The 17,073-nt window shown below is 37.3% G+C and overlaps 1 protein-coding gene across 4 annotated transcripts in view; it reads right to left on the minus strand.

Annotated features, from left to right (window-relative positions):
• Positions 1 to 12,728: 12,728 nt before the first annotated feature.
• COL21A1 (collagen type XXI alpha 1 chain) overlaps positions 12,729 to 17,073 on the minus strand; it is a 214,967-nt gene continuing 210,622 nt past the window's right edge. For all 4 annotated transcript variants that reach the window (XM_030555641.1, XM_030555640.1, XM_030555639.1 and 1 more), the window contains 2 exons: positions 15,711 to 15,788; positions 12,729 to 14,773 (listed from right to left, as the gene is read on the minus strand). In XM_030555641.1, the coding sequence (XP_030411501.1) occupies positions 14,586 to 14,773; positions 15,711 to 15,788 (266 nt within the window). In that variant the 3' untranslated portion in view covers positions 12,729 to 14,585. The remainder of the gene's footprint in view (positions 14,774 to 15,710; positions 15,789 to 17,073) is intronic.

Below are 17,073 nucleotides of genomic sequence, written 5' to 3' on the forward strand. Positions count from 1 at the left end.
GCTTGGAATGCTGGTGCCTGGAGCCAGCCCGGGTGATAACATAACAATGCCAGAGAATGAAGGTCATATACCTTATTGATAACAGCCCGAAGCTGGATTTGGATGAAAGAGAAATACAATTGTGTTTTATGTCTATGGGTGAAAAAATTATTTTACTTTGGGAGGGAAGGCAGGAGACAGAATTGAAGGATGGAGCAGTGAAGACAAAAAAAAATTGGCATACATTAGCCCCTGAGATAGAGCACACAGTTTCCCTACCAGGATTGATGCTGGCAACACTGGGTTGAGAATAGAGATGGTTAGGAATTTTTTTGATTACTCTTTTTAACTGAAAAATGCCATTTTGTTGAAACTGGTGTTTGTTTGAGGAAAGGGTCAGTTTTGACTAAACTTCTATTGGGAAATGTTCTGGTCCAGAATGGAATTTTTGGTCAAAAGAGGGAGCAGGGATTTGAATCTAAGTTGCCCATGTTCTGGGTGAGTGCCTTAACCTTATGGGTATTGGCTATTCTGGCAGTCTCTTTCTCTCAGGATCTTTGAAAGGTCTCAGGTTTGTCCTGATGCCAAATAGGATAATTTTTTTTAAATCACTATTAATTTTGCAGAACAGGAAAACCATTGAGAATGGGGTGGAATCCCCAGCCCTAGTTGAGAATGGGGTGGAGCGGTCTAATATTAAATACTGAATTACTTTTAATAGTGAATAATGTGGGTCTAACGTCTTAATTTTTCTCATTATTTCCTGGTCCCATAAGAGCTCAGATACCTCTGTAGGATAACTGTTGGCAATGCTGCTTGTTTAATGGCAACCACTTTTCTAGTAAAGGATCTGCATGAGTTACCTGAAGGCTGAACATAAATACCCCTTGTAACTTCAAGTATTCTAGATACCAAAATATTCTGCTTCTTTCAATTACATTAATAAACACTTTTGTTGAAGTCTCTTTACTGACCAGCATCAAGATATATACGACTTCTCCCAGGAACACTTATCTATAAAGGGACATACCTATGTTACAGTTTAACTCTGAAAGTGTCATACCTGCTTAGCTTTCTCATCTAAAAGCTGAGCTGACCAAAGAATTCATAGCAAAAATAAATTGTTCATGCATAGAAAGAATCTAAGTTCATAGAATTCCATGTGAGCAGCTTACATTATTTGTTGACTAACAAATGATTTCTTACAGCATATCATGTAATATACCACATGGAAGAGCCCATAGAGCTATGACTTTTGCCTAATCTCATATTATAAGGGGCTATAGTCACCTGGCAAGTGTTTCAACACTTACATGACTCTTTCATGGAAAGTTAGCACAGTATTTTAGGAGTCTTTTTAAGTCCTTTACAGAAGCCTTAAATTTATAATTATAAAAATATTTCATGCATGTTTCCCCCTAATGCATTCCAAGTACTACAAAGTCAAGGCAAGGGGCAGATCTTAATGGTAATGATTTGAAATATGCTTAATAAAAGCCCTAAATAACAAAATCAAACTTTTTTACATATGGTAACTAAAGGTTTCTTTTATACACTAGCATCAACTTCACCAACATTATTATAACCCATTGTAGTCTCATATGCTGGTATATTTGCTCCTGATGGCATATAGAAAAAACATTACAACTAGATATTCATTTTCCAACACGTTCAGATGATATAAGGTCTGCCAAGAGGCAACAACAAAGAGGAAAGTTCACCACAGGCTCATGATTGAACATAAAACCACTGTCTCCACATTCTGTAGTGTTTTATTGGAGACTTTCTGCTACTAAATCAGAATACTAAATACAAATTTGGCAACAGTCTCTAGGTTTATTCTTCCCATGTAGTTGCCTTAATAGAAAAGGGGGAAAAAACCCAAACTCATCTGTCACTACAGAGGTCCTTACTCTAGTATCTAATCAGCACAACATACTAGCCTCCACCTCTCTTCTCTGACTGCATAATACCCTTCCAAATTGGCTCAAGTGTGCTAAATCAGCTCCCAGATGGCAGTGCATTCTTGATCTGCCACGGAACCCTGGGTGGAAATTAACCCCTCAGGCTTCATGGCATTTGCAAGGTTGGCAAGAGCTCCTCTTAGGGACACCACCACGGTGAGCATAGTAAAGCCTGCAGTATCACCTCCAGGAGCCATCAAAAGCCAATCATCGTTATCAAATTTGTCTCCAAACATGCTGCCTGATCATCAAATGTCTGTTTAGCATTTGTCCACCCACTCTAAAATCAGGCCATTATAAAAGTGAGTTGTGATTCAACATGGGATAATGTAGTTCTATCAATGTCCTAACCATTCCTATGTTAAAGTTACCCCGTGTGTCATTAGCTCAGAGAGGGCAAAGGAAAGTTTCTTGTAAATGTCAATTCAGCCCCTGCCTCTTAAAACATGAAAAGCAAATTAAAAGAGTTCGCCAGTTCAGTGGATTTTATATGTATTTAAAGCAAGTTCTAGGGGATCATAATCACACAACCAGGACTATTTTTTTGGTTTGTTTTTTTTTTTCTGAGAAATATTATGAAAGGACTTACTGAATATATACAATTTCTTTTTCAACTTTTATAAAATAAACCCCATTTGGGAGCTAGTATTTCTTGCCAGTTTCCAATGTAGAAATTAGATAATACTAGGCTGGAACAGTTGTTCTGATTTCTTGCACTGTAGTCCAGCCCTTACTCCTAGATGCCAGGATTTCCCAACACTCAGCTCTAAGACAGTTTCCATTTGCAGTTGCCATTTGGGAGGCCCAACTCCTGGTGCCAAGAGGTTAATTATTCCCTTCACAAAATGTATGACTTTGCATTTATGGACCAAAAAAAGATACAAAATGTGTGCCACATTAGAGTTGATATGCAAACTGAAGAGCTATGACCATCTTTTCCTCCATTACAGTATATACAGGTCACATTATATCTTCTTATATTTTTTCTTCAGTATCTTTCTCTTTCATCTTTGAAGCTTCATGAAGAAATCCCATGGAAGTCAATTCCACTACTTGTGGTGGTTTGAGGAATCAAGCCCCTAACTGTCGCAGGGCCTTCTAGTTGCTTAATCTCCTCAGCTAGCATTGTATTTTTCCCCAAAAAAGTCTTTTCTCCAAAACATGATTTTAATCGTTTTCCATTTTTGTATGATATACAATATGCAATTTTGATGTGTCACTAAGATGCCACAGATTCTCTTCATGCTTCACAAAGGACAAACTGAAAAAACCCAAAAACAAATGGAACACAGAATGGAATTTATGAGGTTCTAAAGTTAAGGCAAATATTTTTGACCAACAATATGGATAGATTATGCCATGAAAGTCTCAAGGTTAAATCTTACGAAGGAGTCTAAACTATCATTCTTCAGCTGGAAGCAGAGTATGTACTTTCATTGGTTGCAAAAGAAGATAATGTCAAAAACTGTGAGACAACCAACTCAGAGTACACAGAGAGTACGACAATCACATGGCAGACAACAAAGCTGCTCACATAACCATCTGAGAGTTTGCCAAGCAACCAATTTCTGTGAAAATATCTTCTGACATTTGGCATTTTTGCCATCCAAAAAAAAAAAAAGGAAGAAAGTAAAAAAGAAAAAAGTTGGAGTGATACCATATACTGGCACATCACCAAAAATGTGTTGGGTTTTTTTTTGTTTTTGGTTGTAATAAAAAGCACTAAATACAAATACAGTAAATATCAGGGGGGAAAAACTTGAAAGAAAAGAGAAGATGAAGAATTGCACAACAGCAGTTCAGCAACTGGTATATGGGTTTAAGTCCTCCAATTTGCAGGGGACAACTATTTAACTTTTATCCTGTGTCTGTTGACAGAGGAAAATCCCATTTCTAATGGGTTTTTTCCTGTTAATTCATGTTGTTATTAATTCATCAACACACCCTTATGTATTGTAATAGTATTTGTGAAACTATTTCGATTACATCTTATAACATGTCAAATGATTGAAAGAATGCCATAGAAGCAGCATTCCAGTACATAGTAAATATTTTTTAAAGTGAATCTTTTCTAGAGTATATTTCACCTTTTCTATCTGGGGAACATCTAGATAGATTGAAAGTGCAGTACAAGGTGTTACTGAAAGAGCATTATGAAATTAAAGTCCTTTTTGTGTCTGATGCTAGGTTCTGATCCAGCAAAGCACTGAAGCTCATGTTTAACTTTAAGCACAAGCAGCCATTTGAAGTCATCATGTGCATAAGTGTTTTGCTGGATCAGGGCTCTCATGTGGACTTTGTTAAATAAGGGACTGATGATTCAAAGCCCATTTAACTCAATGGGAGTCTTTCAGCTGATTTCAGTGGATTTTGATCAGGCCCTAACTCTCCTCCCCAGCAACAGCTTCTTATCTGGATTATTGTGCTCACCTAATATAAATTCTTGACATGAAATCAGGTTCATCCTTCATGTTTTCTATACTGGATATAAAGATCCATTGTGCTTCTTGGGGTTTACTTAAAAGTTGTGTCTGAGTACACAGTATAAAAATGAACTAGCGAAGGATACAGCCAAACCTGTCAGACAGGTGGTCACACTGGTTGAAAGTTTTATCCTATTGCATCCAGGAGGTAGGTAGTGAAAGCTCTCATCATATGCCACTCACTAGGAGTCCAATCAGTGCTGAACTGAGGGAGTTCAATTCCTCCTATGAATGACTGCTCACCCTCCCCTCTTTTTCTGGAGCGGAGAATGATAATCAACCTCTCACAAGATGAAGTCCAATGGTAGCAGGGCTATGCTATCTGGCCAGTTAGTGCAAGATCCATACTCTTGACTTTCTTTTTTTTTTTTACTGGGAGACTGGTGTCTGCCGATTAAGCAAATTTGAGAGTTATGAACTACATATATGCCAAATAAATACTTCACATGTAGAAGTCAACTGTGACATCTGGCCTTTTACTTATGACACCAGCCCATATGTATCTACTCCAAACTTTCCTAGAATGACTTCTCAGAGGCACAGAGGAAATAGAGAGGGCTAAGCTCAGCACAGCATTATGCTTTCAATAATAAATAACATAGCTATAATACTTTTCACATCTCCATAGTTCAAACTATTAATGAATTAATAATCCTCCCAACATCCTAGTCAGGTCTCGATGTTTTATTATCCCCATTTTACAGGCAGAGAAACTGAGCCAGAAAGAGTTGAAAGGCCTGATCCAAAATCTATTGAAGTCAATTGTAGTCTTTCTACTCACCTCAGTGGACATTAGATCAAACCCTCAATTTTTGGCCATGATCACACAGCCAGTTAGTGGCAGGGCTAAGAATAGAAGTGAGACATTCTTAACTTCTAGTCCTGTGCTTAAATACTAGCCCATGCTCCATGTTTAAAGATGATCAGGATAAGAAGGAAATGCCAGTTACACTGGGAAAATCAAAATGTTTTATTTTGCTTCAGATCTGGTCAAACTAAACTGAAAGATTTTGTTTTAGGTCAGTTCAACATTAATCTGTGTTCACTTGAGCTACCATGGTGCCTCATTTTCCTGTACGGACTGGACTTCTTGGTTAGACTATAGCTTCTATGATGCACTATAATCTCTCCTCTGATTGAACCACCACAATGCATCATGAAAGTAAAATAATCACAGTGCATCATGAAATATATTGTTTGGCTAGGGAGCCCGGTCCTTAGAGGGGAACGGGGGCATGAGGCACCTGAATTATAAGTCCCACAAAGTATCATAGCAGCTCTGGAAGATACAGATTAATACTTAATCAAATTGAAATGAAGCATATTGATTGACAAAACAAAACAATATGATTCAGAAATGTCATTTCATTTAGATAAAAAATGAAACATTTCAGTATTTCATCATTTAACTTCCTTGAGCTTTTCAATGTGCCAAAAATTTTAATATTTTGATTTTTGGTCAAGATAAGAGAAAATTTCAAAAGATCAGAATTTTCTGATAGAGCGATAGAGACTGTGACTTTTGACCAGCTCTAGTCATATAACTACTGGACTTGGATAGAATTCTACCTAACATCCTTTTGTTTCCCATTAGTGTCTTCTGGCCCTTTCAGGCCTCACCCTACAGGTGTGGATCACCAGGCGCAGTATGATATGAGACAGGTGACATCCAAGAGATCAGATTAGTTTTGGACACTTGGGAAGGTTCTAGGCATGCAATGGAATTCTGATTCTTGATAGATCTGAGAAATAGCCATTTAATCGTGCCAGGTGAATAATGGATTTTCCAGTTTACTGGCAATTCCCTTCTGAAAAAAATCACTTTGGGTCAAACAAAACATTTAGTTTGACCTGAAATGAAATGTTTCATTTAGATTTTGAGCATTTTTTTAAAACAAAAAAAAATTAATTAAAAAAATAAAACTAAAGGAAAGTTATTTTGAATAAAAAGGTTTTGTTTGGAAAGCACCTAATCCAAACATTTTGATTTTGTTCATATTATGTGTGTGTGCATGCTTGTTTATCAAAGCCATTTGGAAAAATCAAAACAAATTCAGGAAATGGTTCAGAGTCACCAAATCTGGCTCTTTATTATTAATTATTATTATTATTTTGCAAAAAAAAAAGTTTTGTTTGAAAAATTTCACCCATCTCTATTATTTGGCAATGAGGATCATCTTCCCACTCTGTTAAAATTGATACAATTGGATAGACCTGTGAGATGTGCATGTAATGTTCTCCTTCAACTGATCTGACCAGCTCTTGTGCCTACCATCAGGTGCCAAAATATAGTGGTGGGCTGCTGAGTGTTGGGGTGTGTGCACAACAAATTAAGTCATTTATGTGGCTCTTCTGGGAAGAGATGCTCATACATAAAGGACAGCCCAGGTCTATTTCAACCAGTATATGTGCATCTTTCTGCGATCAGTTTGGAGATTTTCCTATTGCTTTTAAATTCATATTTGCAATCTAATTTACTTCCCATTACAAAGGAGGATGCCATTTAAGCAAGTTATTAGCGGCAGCTGTAGCAGGAAGTCCTTTCATGGGGATTATAGTTTTAGTAATTCTGTTTATGGTTGAATCTAGCAAGGCTCTACCCTGCAGCTGATTAGGATGAATGTGTGCAGTTTGAGTAGAATTAGTGCAGTACAATTTTGCTTTAGTGCCATCTGCTGGATATAAAATAGAGATTAATAGGTACAATAGTGGAGGTGTCTTCCACAGTATATATCTATTTTTATGTGGGATTAGGAAATCATAGTTTTATTTGTTTGTTCATATGAGTTTTAATTCAGTTAAAGAAAATGTGTGTATGTGTTTGTTTTAAAAATGGTCCTCTTGATGCAACAGATTGGGTAACAAAGGGAAATAGTAAAGTAAAATGGGTGGAAGAGAAAATCTTGAAACTATTTCTAATAGGTATTATCTATCCAGAAATTCTATGTTCTGCAGCTGCTGCCATTAATACTGGATAATCTGTTTTGGGGTTTTTAGAACGTCCTGCTGTTACACAACAGAGAATCAGTGTTAAGGCTGTAATTCTGGACTGATAGTCCATAACTTACTGTTACACTGTACAATACAGAGTAATATTATAAACTGTCCTGAGAACCTGCAAAAATGGGTGAGTGTGGGCAACCTGAAGTTCCATCTTTGACTTCAAATGTATTTACTTTCATGGTTGTAAACCAAATTTACATTTCTCTGGTTCCTATATGTTCGCTTTTTTGACTGCCGCTGCACATTGAGTGGATGTTTTTAGAGAACTATCCACAATGACTCCAGGATCTCTTTTTTGAGTAGTAACAGCTAATTTAGACCCCATTATTTTATTATGTATAGTTGGGATTATGTGCATTCCAATGGGCATTACTTTGCATTTATGAATATTGAACTTCATCTGCCCTTTTGTTGCCCAGTGACCTAGTTCTGAGAGATCCTTTTGAAGCTCTTCGCAGTCTGCCTGGGACTTAACTATCTTGAATAGTTTTGTATCATCTGCAAATTTTTCCATCTCAATATTTTTCCCTTTTTCCAGATCATTTATAAATATGTTAAATAGGATTGGGCCCAGTACAGACCCCTTTCTCTCCATTCTGAAAACTGACCATTTGTTCCTACCCCTTGTTTCTTATCTTTTATCTAGTTAACAGTCCATGAGAGGTTTCAGAGTAGCAGCCATGTTAGTCTGTATCCGGAAAAAGAACAGGAGTACTTGTGGCACCTTAGAGACGAACAAATTTATTTGAGCATTAGCTTTCGTGGGCTACAGCCCACTTCATCAGATGCATAGAATGGAACATATAGTGAGGCTATATATATACACATACAGAGAACATGAAAAGGTGGGAGTTGCCCAACCAACTCTAAGAGGCTAATTAATTAAGATGAACTGTTGTTAGCAAGAGAAAAAAAAACTTTTGTAGTGATAATCAAGATAGCCCATTTAAGACAGTTTGACAAGATACTTAACATGAGGGAAATAGATTCAATGTGTGTAATGGCTCAGCCATTCCCAGTTTCTATTTAAGCCTAAATTGATAGTATCTAGTTTGCATATCAATTCAAGTTCAGCAGTTTCTCCTTGGAGACTGTTTTTGAAGCTTTTCTGTTGCAAAATTGCCACCTTTAAATCTGTTACTGAATGGTCAGAGAAGCTGAAGTGTTCTCCTACTGGGTTTTGAATGTTATGATTCCTGATGTCAGATTTGTGTCCATTTATTCTTTTGCGCAGAGACTGTCCGGTTTGGCCAATGTACATGGCAAAGGGGCATTGCTGGCACATGATGGCATATATCACATTGGTAGATGTGCAGGTGAATGAGCCCCTGATGGTGTGGCTGATGCGATTAGGTACTATGATGGTGTCACTTGAATAGATATGTGGACAGAGTTGGCATTGGGCTTTGTTGTAGGGATAGGTTCCTGGGTTAGTGTTTTTGTTCTGTGGTGTGTGGTTACTGGTATGTGCTTCAGATTGGGGGGCGGTCAGGTTGGGGGTAAGCAAGGACAGGTTTGTCTCCCAAGATCTCTGAGAGTGAGGGATCTACTTTCAGGATAGGTTGTAGATCTTTGATGATGTGCTGGAGAGTCTTAGTTGGGGGCTGAAGGTAACGGCTAGTGGCGTTGTTATTTTCTTTGTTGGGCCTGTCTTGTAGTAGGTGACTTCTGGGTACTCTTCTGGCTCTGTCAATCTGTTTTTTCACCTCAGCAGGTGAGTATTGTAGTTTTAAGAACGCTTGATAGAGATCTTGTAGGTGTTTGTCTCTGTCTGAGGGATTGGAGCAAATGCAGTTGTATCTTAGAGCTTGGCTGTAGACAATGGATTGTGTGGTGTGTCCTGGATGGAAGCTGGAGGCATGTAAGTATAGCGGTCAGTAGGTTTCTGGTATAGGGTGGTGTTTGTGTGACCATCACTTATTAGCACAGTAGTGTCAAGGAAATGGACTGCTTGTGCGGATTGGTCTAGGCTGAGGATGATGGTGGGATGCAAATTGTTGAAATCATGGTGGAATTCCTAAGAGCTTCTTTTCCATGGGTCCAGATGATGAAGATGTCATCAATGTAGCACAAGTAGAGTAGGGGCATTAGGGGTCTAGAGCTAAGGAAGCATTGTTCTAAGTCAGCCATAAAAATGTTGGCATACTGTGGGGCCATGCGGGTACCCGTAGCAGTGCTACTGACTTGAAGGTATATATTGTCCCCAAATGTGAAATAGTTGTGGGTGAGGACAAAGTTGCAAAGTTCAGCCACCAGCTTAGCCGTGATATTATCGAGGATACTGTTCCTGATGGCTTGTACTCCATCTTTTGTGGAATGTTGGTGTAGAGGGCTTCTACGTCCATAGTGGCCAGGATGATGTTTTCTGGAAGATCACCGATGGATTATAGTTTCCTCAGGAAGTCAGTGGTGTCTTGAAGATAGCTGGGAGTGCTGGTAGCATAGGGCCTTAGGAGAGAGTCCACAAAACCAGACAATCCTGCTGTTAGGGTGCCAATGCCTGAGATGATAGGGCATCCAGGACATTCAAGATATGGATCTTGGGTAGCAAATAGAATACACCTGGTCGGGGTTCTAGGCATGTGTCTTTATGGATCTGTTCCGGTGCTCTTTCAGGGAGTTTCTTGAGCAGCTGGTGTTGTTTCTTTTGGTAATCCTCAGTGGGATCAGAGGATAATGGCCTGTAGAATGTGGTGTTAGAGAGCTGCCTAGCGGCCTCTTGTTCATATTCCAACTTATTCATGATGACGACAGCACCTCCTTTGTCAGCCTTTTTTATTATGATGTCAGAGTTGTTCCTGAGGCTGTTGATGGCGTTGTGTTCAGCACAGCTGAGGTTATGGGGCAAGTGATGCTGCTTTTGCACAATTTCAGCCTGTGCACATTGACGGAAGCAATCTATGTAGAAGTCCAGTCTGTTGTTTCGACCTTCAGGAGGACTCATAACATTCTTTTTGCAATCCATGAGAAAACCTTCCCTCTTATTTCATGACTACTTACTTTTCTTAAGAGCCTTTGGTGAGGGACTTTGTCCAAGGCTTTCTGGAAATCTAAATACACTATATCCACTGGATCCCCCTTGTCCACATGCTTGTTGACCCCCTCAAAGAATTCTAGTAGATTGGTGAGGCATGATTTCCCTTTACAAAAACCATGTTGACTATTCCCCAACAAATGATGTTCATCTATGTGTCTGACAATTTTGTTCTTTACTATAGTTTCAACAAATTTGCCTGGTAGTGAAGTCAGGCTTAATTGCTGGGGTTACCTCTGGAGCCCTTTTTAAAAATTGGCATCACATTAGCTATCCTACAGTCATTTGGTACAGAAGCTGATTTAAATGGATAGATTACAGACTATAGTTAGTAGTTTTGCAGTTTCACATTTGAGTTCGTTCAGAACTCTTGGGTGACTACCAGCTCGTCCTGGTGACTTATTACTGTTTAGTTTATCAATTTGTTCCAAAACCTCCTGTAACGACACCTCAATCTGGGACAGTTCTTCACCTAAAAAGAATGGCTCAGGTTTGGGAAACTCCCTCACATCCTCAACCTAATCTTTTCAATCTCTCATGTTAAAAATGTCTTGCTATGCCTCTAATCATTTTCATCATCCACCTCTGAATTCTGAGTTTCTGCTATGACCTTTTTGAAATACACAATATTTAAACTGAGTATGTTCCATTAATTTATATGATGTAATATTTTAAATATGATTCTGTCTCATTCTTTTAAAATCCTAACATTTTGTTTCTTTTATTGAATGTCCTTTAATATTGAGTTGAAGTTTTCTTGGAGCTCTATACAATGGCATCATGGTCTTTGTCCTCAGTGGTTACAGTTTGTTTAGGTCCAGCAACATACATGAGCAGGCTTAGCAGAAGGAGATTTTAATTTTTGATAATTTTAATGGATAACATTTATGTATATTTAAGCAATTTTATTATTTAAATTTTCATAGTTGTTCATAATTATGGGTCAGACAATTATATAAATACAAAAGACACAGATTCAAAAAGTTAGTTTTATAATAATTAAAACACAAATTGTCAACATCACATGTCAAAAAATACGAAGTAAATATCCTTAAATTAAATTCTAGTAAGCAGCGTTTTTCTTACTTTGCCTATCTGTAAAATTTGATTATTGACAGAAATATTTTTGTTGGTTTGAGTGTAGTGAAATTGACATTTGCCGATATATACGTATACAAATTAATCCTTCCAAAGCTATGTATAAGTAGTTCAAATATTCCTTCCAATGTGCATTACTTTATATTTGTCAACAATGATTTCGCCTGCCATCTTGCTGTCTATTCATCTGATTTTGTTGAGTCCCACTGTAATTCCTCACAGCTTTCTCTATTCTTGACTAATCTAAATAAACTTTGTCACTTGAAAATTTGACTATCTTACTGTTCACTCCCCTTTCTGGATCATTAATAAATGTACTACAAACTGTTCATAGTATGGAACCTAGGGGCACCGCATTTACTCTTTTCCCATCTTGAATACAAATAATTTCTTCGTGGTTTATCTTCTCTATTTCTTAGCCAGTTTCTAAATATTATATACTTTCTCTCTCACTCCACATCTATTTAGTTTGCTTGATATAGGTGTTGTGAGAGATGTGAAGGCTTTTTGGAAGTCCATATAAATTATATTAACTAGTTCTCTTTTACCCCTATTTTGTTGGCACACTCAAAGTATTCTAACATAACTCAAGAAGATTACTAGAATGGCCTGTGTTAATTCTGCTGCAAGAGATGGATCCTGATATGTCGGGACTACTAATATACAAAGGAACATTTAATTATTGGCAGGGAGATAGATAAGATACAATCTACTAACAGTTTTCCTTCTGGCTTCAGTGATTCTATTTCCTTTTTAATCAAGTGACTGAAAATCTCAAATTGAAGTGAGCTCAACGGAAAAAGCAGTGACAGGTTTCAGAGGGGTAGCCATGTTAGTCTGTATCAGTAAAACAATGAGGAGTCCTTGTAGCACCAAAGAGACTAACAAATTTATTTGGGCACAAGCTTTCCTGGGATATAACCCACTTCATCAGATGCATGGCGTGGGAAATACAGTAAGCAGGTATAGATGTACAGCACATGAAAAGATGGGAGTTGCCTTACCAAGTGGAGGGTCAGTGTTAACGAGGCCAATTCAATTAGAATGGAAGTGGCCCATTCCCAGCAGTTGACAAGAAGGGGTGAATATCAACAGAGAGAAAATTACTTTAGCACTGACCCCCACTCGGTAAGGCAACTCCCATCTTTTCATGTGCTGAATATTTATACCTGTTACTCTATTTCCCATTCCAGACATCTGATGAAGTGGGTTATATCTCATGAAAGCTTCTGACCAAATACATTTGTTAGTCTCTAAGGTGCCACAATGACTCTTCATTGTTTTTACTGAAAAAACATAGCGTTTGAGGATAGTAATATAAAAAATCTGAAAGTTGACAAATTAAATGGGAACTTAAATACTAAAATTAAGGTTTTAACAACATATGGAATTATGCCATTTCTATGAGACAGATTCTGGTACCCTTACTGACAATGAATAGTACCTAATTACATAGTTGAACTGAAGTCAGTGTGTCAGTGTGTCTGCTCAGGGAGTAATCAGTGTATGACATTCAGGTTCTACATGGTTAGGTGGATTTGGGGATTTCAAGGGTGGGAGGGGAGAGTGAGAGATTTGTTCTTGTTTTTAGAGGGTTTTCTGTTTTGGGTTTTGTTTAGAAAAGATGGAAGGATACCAAATAGGAGAGCAGCTCCCAGGTATAAATACCTACTCTAGGAGAATATATATTCTGTTGTGCTATCACAGAGAACAGCCAATTAAAAAACTCTTGCATTTATTCATCACATCACCACCAAGTCTCTACAAAATTTTATTTTACCTTGAATGTCAAGCTTTCTACCAAATTTTTGTAGCACGACAACAGAAAAACAACACACCAAAAAAGTCATGTAAAGCTTTGGTTAAGTGCAGTACAAAGATTTTCTGAATTAATTTTAAAATGTATTCAAATTCTAATGGGAATAGTGCACTTTTTTTTTTTTTTTTTTTACTTAGAATGCAAGAAATACTTCTTGCTAGTGTTGCATACAATGAAAATGAGCATACAAATGTCTTGCTTAAAATGGAAAACAAAACAACATAACAAACATTGCAGTTAGTTAGCAAGCACAAAGACCTTTCTTCTTGTAATCCTGTTTTTTACGTTTGACACCTACATTCCTTGTGGAGCACAGCAAAGGGGATGAAGTAAGTCTGTAATTTTAATGAATGTATTAAAATTGTTAAACTTCATTGTGAAAAACTGATTTTCAACCTTGGTAGACTGTAGTTGCAAACAAATTAAAGTTTATTTTTAAAATAATGCAATTTTTAATATCAGTTAATTTATAATTCATTTTGTTTCTTTAGTTAGAATGTGTCATTCTGGGGTGAAATCTCAGCCGCATTCCTTTTCACCCTGGTCCTTCGATAAATTATGATTCCATTTCACACTGACCTTTAGATAAATTAATTGAAGACAGATTGGGTGAAATTACTGGCCAAAAGCTAAAAAAGCCAAACATTTCTCTCAATCTTGTAAAAATCATACACATGCTTTTGCTAATGGAAAGTCTTGAGCTATAAAATATTAAATGTACACAAACAAATGAAATTCACACAGATATGAAGTAACAGCTAGACGCTTTCTTTCAAAATCAGTTACTGTGTATGTAGGCTAAATGTGAAATATTTCACAGTGATTTACACCTGATCAATAAACATTTAGCACCCAATCCTGCAGAAGTTGTCTAGCAATGTTAACGGACTTCAATGGAAGCAGGAGTATGAGTGGGCACTTAAATACTAAAAATCAAATGTCATGGTTAATTTTATTCATGATAAAATTGACTCTCTCTCTGAAAACCCTTGATATTTAATCAAGGCTAATTATGCATCTAAAGGCCCAATATGAATGGAGATTCTTTTTAAATGGAATGTATAACCTTTGTAATCTTTATTGCTTTACCAAACCAGAGGTACTTTTGTTCCTGTTTAAGGGATTATTTCTGGTCATCTTCCTGAGACTTGAAAGACCATAAAAGACAAGCACCATACCTATTTCATGGACTAACTCATTGCAAATTAGTAGTTCGGGCCCTTTCTAAATGGATCTCTTCCTACAATTACACTAAAACATAATGATGGATCACAAATTCCCGGGGGTCCAGGTTGTCCTTGAATTCCAGGATTTCCACGATCTCCATCTTTACCAGGCTGCCCAGGTTCTCCAGGACGTCCCTCTTTACTCATTCCAGGTGGACCTTCAGGACCTTGATGACATATATACAGCAAGCAGTTAGACTATGCTGTATAATACTGTTAGAGATGGGTCTAAGATGAATACTGGATTCAAACACCCCAGAACTTTGGCTCCTGTTTCTGTACTAAGCTGAACAAAAAACTTCACTTTCAGAAGAAGGGACTTCTTTGGCATTAGAGTTTATATACCGTGAATTAAATGTTGGTTACAAATAATCAAATCACCTATATCATCTACTGAACTTGAATCAAGATTTACAAATAATCAAGGTGAATATCAGAATAGATTGAAAATCAAATCAAAATTAAAAGCGATTTAAAAAGAAACTTTTAAAAATTAGCTTTGATGTATTATAGTCCAGCTCACTGTGGGCCAGAACCAAAGTCCATAGGCACCTTTCCATTGACTTAACTGTATATGGATCAGGCCCTATCATCTCTTCCAAAGGATCAATTTTATATTTTGACAGAGCATGCTATTGTTAAAAAAAAATGCTTTCCTTTCAAAAGAAATTGCAGTGTGATTTCATGAATAAATCAACTTGGATTTTCAGAGCCCCTGCAGCTCCTGTAGGTGGGAATTAGGTTTGTAGGTTCTTAACATTTCTGAAAATCTGACCTGTTGAGTTTTATTTCTTCTTCCACTACACAAGGGACTTTTGCTAATTTTAAATCTCAGTCTACCATGAAATAGGAATTTGAGTCACTTATATCTATAAATACCTACCCTATAGTAAATAATATATTCTGCTAAAAATGAAAAGCAATAAAACCACATATACCTACAGTGTTTTCCTATCTAGCAACCAGCATAAAAGGGATACTATTTAACTGTGTAAAATATAACTACTTTGGATTAATCCAATCATGATAAATTTAGTCACCAACATTTTCAAAATAATTTACATCAAACCACAATGAAATCTACATGGCTAACCCATGCCTTACCTGGAGGGCCAGGGGGGCCTTGTATTCCAGGAACCCCAGTTCCTTGGCTGCCCTTTTCTCCATTTTTTCCTGGTAGCCCTGTAGGACACCAAACACACACACACATGCACAGTAAGCATTGTTTTCATTTGAGAAATTGAAAAGCAGATGGTTGGTGGGGCTGGATGAGTGATTGTTCAATGCTATGCAGTGTAATTGCCTTATTTATCAGCCTAATTTCAACTAAAGAATGAATGGTAAGTAATTTCTGTTCAAGGGGTGCATGTGTGTGTAGATAATAGGCGGGATTGGTGGTGAAGGCTAATTCTGGGTTGCCTTTCACTGGTGGCATTTTGATTAGGTCACATGAAAAAATGAATTTGATGCTTTGAACATGGTCTCTAGTTGAATCAGAAAATATATGGGTGATCTTTCCAAATGTACATCAGAAATTAAATTCTCTCTCAAACAAGAGATATCAAGCCAAATTCAGTGCTTACACTTGTCAACCTATGGCCTAACATGGTCAGTTTCTTCGGTGAAAAAGATTACCACCCTTTTTCACCCTTTGCTGAGTAGCCAAGAAGATTAGTCAGTATTAGTGGAAATAAAAGTATCTAACTGCTGAAGACAAAACTTCAATGTGCTCCTAAATTAATTTGGTTTTCTGCATCAGAGACAAAAATGTCACAGAGCATTTTCAAAATGTGCATTGAGCTACAGCTGGCATCCTGCTAGTTGGTTTTACTTTACATACCCTTCTCAGAGATTCTTTTGATGCTGTAGAAACATAATAGTTGCTGAGACTGAAGCTGACATATTTTGGACATTACCATGTATCTTGGCCCTGATCCAATTTGACTATGCACTTAACATTAAGCATGTAAGTAGACCCATTGAAATCAATGAGACTAGTCACAGGCTTACATGCTTTGCTGTATTGTGGCTGAAACTAGAGGGAAGGAAAGGAAAAAGGAGACTGAAACTAGAAAAGCTACAGAAGAGGGTAACAAGGGTAGTAAAAGCTATTAGGTTGTAACTGCAGTAAAAATTTAGGAAAATTAGGCTAATGTTCATAAGAAATTAATTATGAGAAAATATATAAAATTCAAAAGAGTATGCCACAAAATTATTCAAGAGTGTAATAAACTCAAAACAAATAGCAAGTAATGGAGTCTGTGGTCTGGGATGGGGTGTTAGATGGAGTGGGATCTGAGTTACTAAGAGAATTCTTTCCTGGGTGCTGGCTGGTGAGTCTTGCCCACATGTTCAGGGTTTAACTGATCGCCATATTTGGAGTCAGGAAGGAATTTTCCTCCAGGGCAGATTGGCAGAGGCCCTGGAGGTTTTTCACCTTCCTCTGCAGCATGGGGTACGGGTCACT

The sequence above is a fragment of the Gopherus evgoodei genome, chromosome 3 (genome assembly GCF_007399415.2).
Source record: "Gopherus evgoodei ecotype Sinaloan lineage chromosome 3, rGopEvg1_v1.p, whole genome shotgun sequence".
NCBI lineage: Eukaryota > Metazoa > Chordata > Testudines > Testudinidae > Gopherus > Gopherus evgoodei.